Source organism: Monopterus albus, unplaced genomic scaffold, assembly GCF_001952655.1.
Source record: "Monopterus albus unplaced genomic scaffold, M_albus_1.0 scaffold21.1, whole genome shotgun sequence".
Classification (NCBI taxonomy): domain Eukaryota; kingdom Metazoa; phylum Chordata; class Actinopteri; order Synbranchiformes; family Synbranchidae; genus Monopterus; species Monopterus albus.
In genome coordinates, this window is record NW_018127901.1 from 2077031 (window position 1) to 2081305 (window position 4275).

The 4275-nt window shown below is 41.5% G+C and overlaps 1 protein-coding gene across 4 annotated transcripts in view; it reads left to right on the forward strand.

The window, feature by feature from the left end:
- The first annotated feature begins 2293 nt into the window (after positions 1-2293).
- shtn3 (shootin 3) overlaps positions 2294-4275 on the forward strand; it is a 19700-nt gene continuing 17718 nt past the window's right edge. For all 4 annotated transcript variants that reach the window (XM_020594002.1, XM_020594003.1, XM_020594004.1 and 1 more), the window contains exon 1: positions 2294-2540. In XM_020594002.1, coding sequence (XP_020449658.1) covers positions 2496-2540 — 45 coding nt within the window. In that variant the 5' untranslated portion in view covers positions 2294-2495. The remainder of the gene's footprint in view (positions 2541-4275) is intronic.

The following is a 4275-nucleotide window of genomic DNA, read 5'->3' on the forward strand; positions in this document are numbered from 1 at the left end:
ACATTATAAACATCACAGGGACTTGAGCTCAGTCAGTCTTGCTATGTATTGTAAAAGCACGCCCCCTACCGTCTCTCCGCTGGGCTGCACCCTGCTGCTTCTATCAAAGGTTTCCCTAACCTTCAATGGACCATCATATCTTTAATATTCTATGTCCTGGCACAACTTTTTAATATTCCTCTCTTCAATAACTCTGCAAGAGCCGGAGAGTTTCTCCCCAGAGTAATACTACCTCCTTTCACCTTAAAAAGAACTTCATCTGACTTCACACTGATCAAGGTCTTTCTCAAATTGGATGACACAGGTGATCATCACTGGCTTTCCCTCATCCCTCACAAAAACTAGTAGACCTAGGTCACACCAAAGTGCACTGTGTTGGTGCTTGAACCAACCTCTGTGGTCAAGTCTTGGCAGGAGATTCTTCTTGGTGCTGCTCACAGAGCTGTTGGTAGTGATGGCCGATGAGGCTTTGTTGAAGCTTCCACACAGTGTTCACACAAATGGTTCATTACTTGAGTGGGACATCTAGTGGTGAAGAAATTGAAGTGGAGTCGAGACGTGTCGCTTATTGGTTCATGGATTGTTTGGGATTTGATTCTCCATGCACATTCCTGTTCCACTACACTACATGGTTGTATGATTTCAAGCTGACACAATAAAATATTAAATAAACATGGACTCATGTTGAAGACCATGTTTCTCATGTGGCACGTCTGACTGTAACCCTATATGCTCCTCACTTATATTTTGTGTTATGAAAACATTTAAATGATGCTGCTACATTCATGAGATGTGCTCTACAGATTCAGATAGATGTCATTTTCACATGGGACTGGTGCAAATACAGATTATAGTATGAACCTTGGCAAGGTGTGTTTTGGGGTTCATTGGTAAAGAGGTTCATGGTACGTGGGTAAAGAGGGTGTGCTTGTGTAACTGTTTGAGTTTTTATTGAGAAATAACAGTAAATCCACAGTGTTCGGACACAAGTGGTTTGTCCTTTTACAGACTATTTCCCCAGCCTTGGAAAAAACCTTTTCACATGGCACAGATGAGGCCGGGGTACACAGGAAATGCTTGGCTAATTCATAGAGGTTTGGGTAACTATATATGCAATATTTATATATGTAATATATCTATATCTAATGTTATTTAGGACTATCTATGTAACTATATCTAGTGTTATTTAACTATGTAACTACTTTATCTATTTCTCTCTAACTTACTATCTGTCTATCTATTGATCTATCTCTGTATCTACACTGATTCTCCACTAAATACACAATCTGCTACAACACTACTAACTCTAAAAGCAACAAACCAACCTGCTCTACAAAGACAGATTCAAATGAAAACCACTAAATAGGGATGTCCTGTCTCTGAACACACTCGATCCAACATGACAAACCGAACCAATCAGCTGATTCACATGACTCAAGTGATTCAAATGTCACTAGTCACGTGACCGAAACACGCCTCGGCACAGTGGTTCGAAACAATTGCTTTATGAGCTAAAGTGTTGTGAATGATTGGTTAAAAATGTGTCATGACAAATCACCCAGATGTTAAAGCTATATTTTAAATGTCCACAGCTGTAATAGTTCTATTTAGATGACTTGAGAGTTCCCAGCTGTATAGATATTTCATCTGAATCTGAAATACATACAGAATGCAGTGGGGATTTAAGAACATCTTACAGATATGATTGTCAAGTTAAAAGTTTTACTTTAAGCAGGGAATATTGTGCAATGTTGCTCAGAATGTTAAATCATTAAAATATACTCAGTTTGGCTGAGAAAAGACATTTTTCATAGTAGTTCACAAAAAATCGTTCATCGGTTTCACACATAACTGTTGTGAACGTTGTCTGTAAAGTGTGCAATACAGTCATTGTGGACAGAAACCAGACAATGTGCAAAAGAAGCTACAGTATATGCACCAGCAGCTAAAATAACATTTTCTTTTTATATTAACATCTCATTGTGTTTACAGATTTCCAGTACTCAAAGATGCCACGTTGCAGGATTCCTTCCTGAATAAATTAAGTCCTCCTGAAGGGAAATCAATCGACCCCTGAACGCACCCTGTGTAACTGTTATAATATTGGGTCTTAGTTGAAGACAAGCAAAGTTGTATTGAAAAACACAACCAAAAATTGTGAATAATGTCTGTCAGATAGTGTATCCATCACACGCTATAAACTCATGTTTTAGTCTGTCATGTAGCATGCAGAAGGGGGGGAGAGGAGGAGGGAGGAGGGATTCAAGGGAGCCAGATGATGCTGACAGTAGAGGAGGATCCGCCGGTAGCAGCTGCGCACCGAGCTGCTCACTATCCCATGTGTTTGGGCTCAGATCCAGACATGTGCTGCTAGAACAGACCTCTGTGGGACCTTGTCTTCTTTTAAATCAAACAATTCTGTTACGAAAAGACAAACGTTGGGATATTTGATCGCTCTTTTCCTGAAACTACCTCCCTGCTCATCATCCGCGCAGATGGAGGGATGCGAGGAGGACAGGGGCGCACACATGCAAACAGAGGTAAACCGGCAAAAACATAAAAGGGCTCAGTTGTGTCTCTCTGGTCCATTTTTCTCTGCATGAAACCAGCATGGTAAGCGATCCGTTCCAGCGTCTCTGGTGCTTCACTGGGGCTTTGTGCATGCTAAATTTGGCCGGTAGGAATTCGCCGGCCGGCTTCTGCAGATCGGACCCCTCCCTAAATCTGTCGCTTCCCTCGCCATTAAGCGGTGAGATGTTACTATAAATTTACATTACAGCTACATCTTCTGTCGGTTTCATGGGGAAGTTGCAGGATATCTAAACGTATTTAAATCTTTTTAGAGAGGAATGTGCTGATTATAAAGTGCCCTTCCGTCTTATTTTGAAGCCGTGATGTCGAATTTTAATGTGAAATAGCCAAGGACAAAACCCTCAGGTTTGAACAGATAGTTTGCAGAAATTGTGTATGAATCTGTCTCTTGATGGTTCACTGATTTCGTCTGAAATCCCAAACCTCGGCCCCACTCTCAGCTGCCTCCAATCTGTTTTCTAAGGTTTTACCCTAAACCAGTGCATGGAGCAGCTACAGTGGGAAGTGAATCCCAGACCTCTAATACCTTGCTGTACACAGGAAATTGAATGCATCACCTGGTTGGTGTTTTGTAGCTCCACCCTTTGACCTCCAAGGACAAAACCAAACCTCTAAACTTGTCAGTGCTTGTCATGGTGTATTGGGAACTGAACCCCCAGTCTTCAAAGTGTCTCAGTGCCTTGCTCTGCTCATTGGCCTACATTTATGGAAACTGACCTCTTTGATACCTTTGCTTTATACTGGGAATTTCAAACCATTACCCCTTGCCCCAGACAATTTTAACATCTTTCTTAATTAGAGCATTAATGGGTAAGTGATAGCTCAACCTTCACAGGGTTTGTTGGTACCTCACACCCTGGGTGACACTTCAGGATTCAAGATTTTTATTTGCCATTTATGCATAAACACACAGTCTAGGCATATAGGAATTCTTGTGCAGGGCTCTCCTGGAGTCAAGTAAAGAGTTTAAAGCCAAAAGAATGAACACCTGTTCTTAATATAAGAATACCCAAGAATACAAAATAGTTGCTAAAACTGTGGCTACAGGAATAAGATAGCAGGCAAAATGGGGAGTTTCAAATATTGCACATAGTGTAATTGTATATGGTCTTCTACTTAGTAGGGTACTGAGGGGCTATTGCACAGGTTTTCCACATTTCGTATTTGCCATCAGTCTTACTGCGTCAGGGAAAAAGCTGTTGTAAAGTCTAGTTCTGTGTGTGATGATACTGTCTGCCCTGCCTGAGGCTCCGACAGCCCCCGGCTCTTGGTGGGTGGCCTTCTGCCTTGGTGTGAGTGGATAGAAGAGAGAGATGAAAATAAAAGCAACAAGACACAACAAACAATACAACGTACCCCTAACCTCTTAACGTCATGTTCTTGGTAACCCTAGTGTCTTGCTTCATGCAAGGATTAAATGGGGAACTGAACCCTCAAACTTTAGTGTTTGTTAGTGCTGACTTACAAACATGGGATTAAACTTGCTCAATCGATGCCACACAAACTCTCACCAAATAAAAATAACAATCAGTTTGTTTAGAATATGGAAAGAAACTGTGCTTGAAAGGACAGGATTACCAAAATCCATTCTTGTTAAGTTTCGCCCGCACACGGAGGTGAGGGAGCGAAAAGAAAGAGGCGGACCCAGGTAGCCGACTGCGGTTCCAGCAGTGATTTATTAAT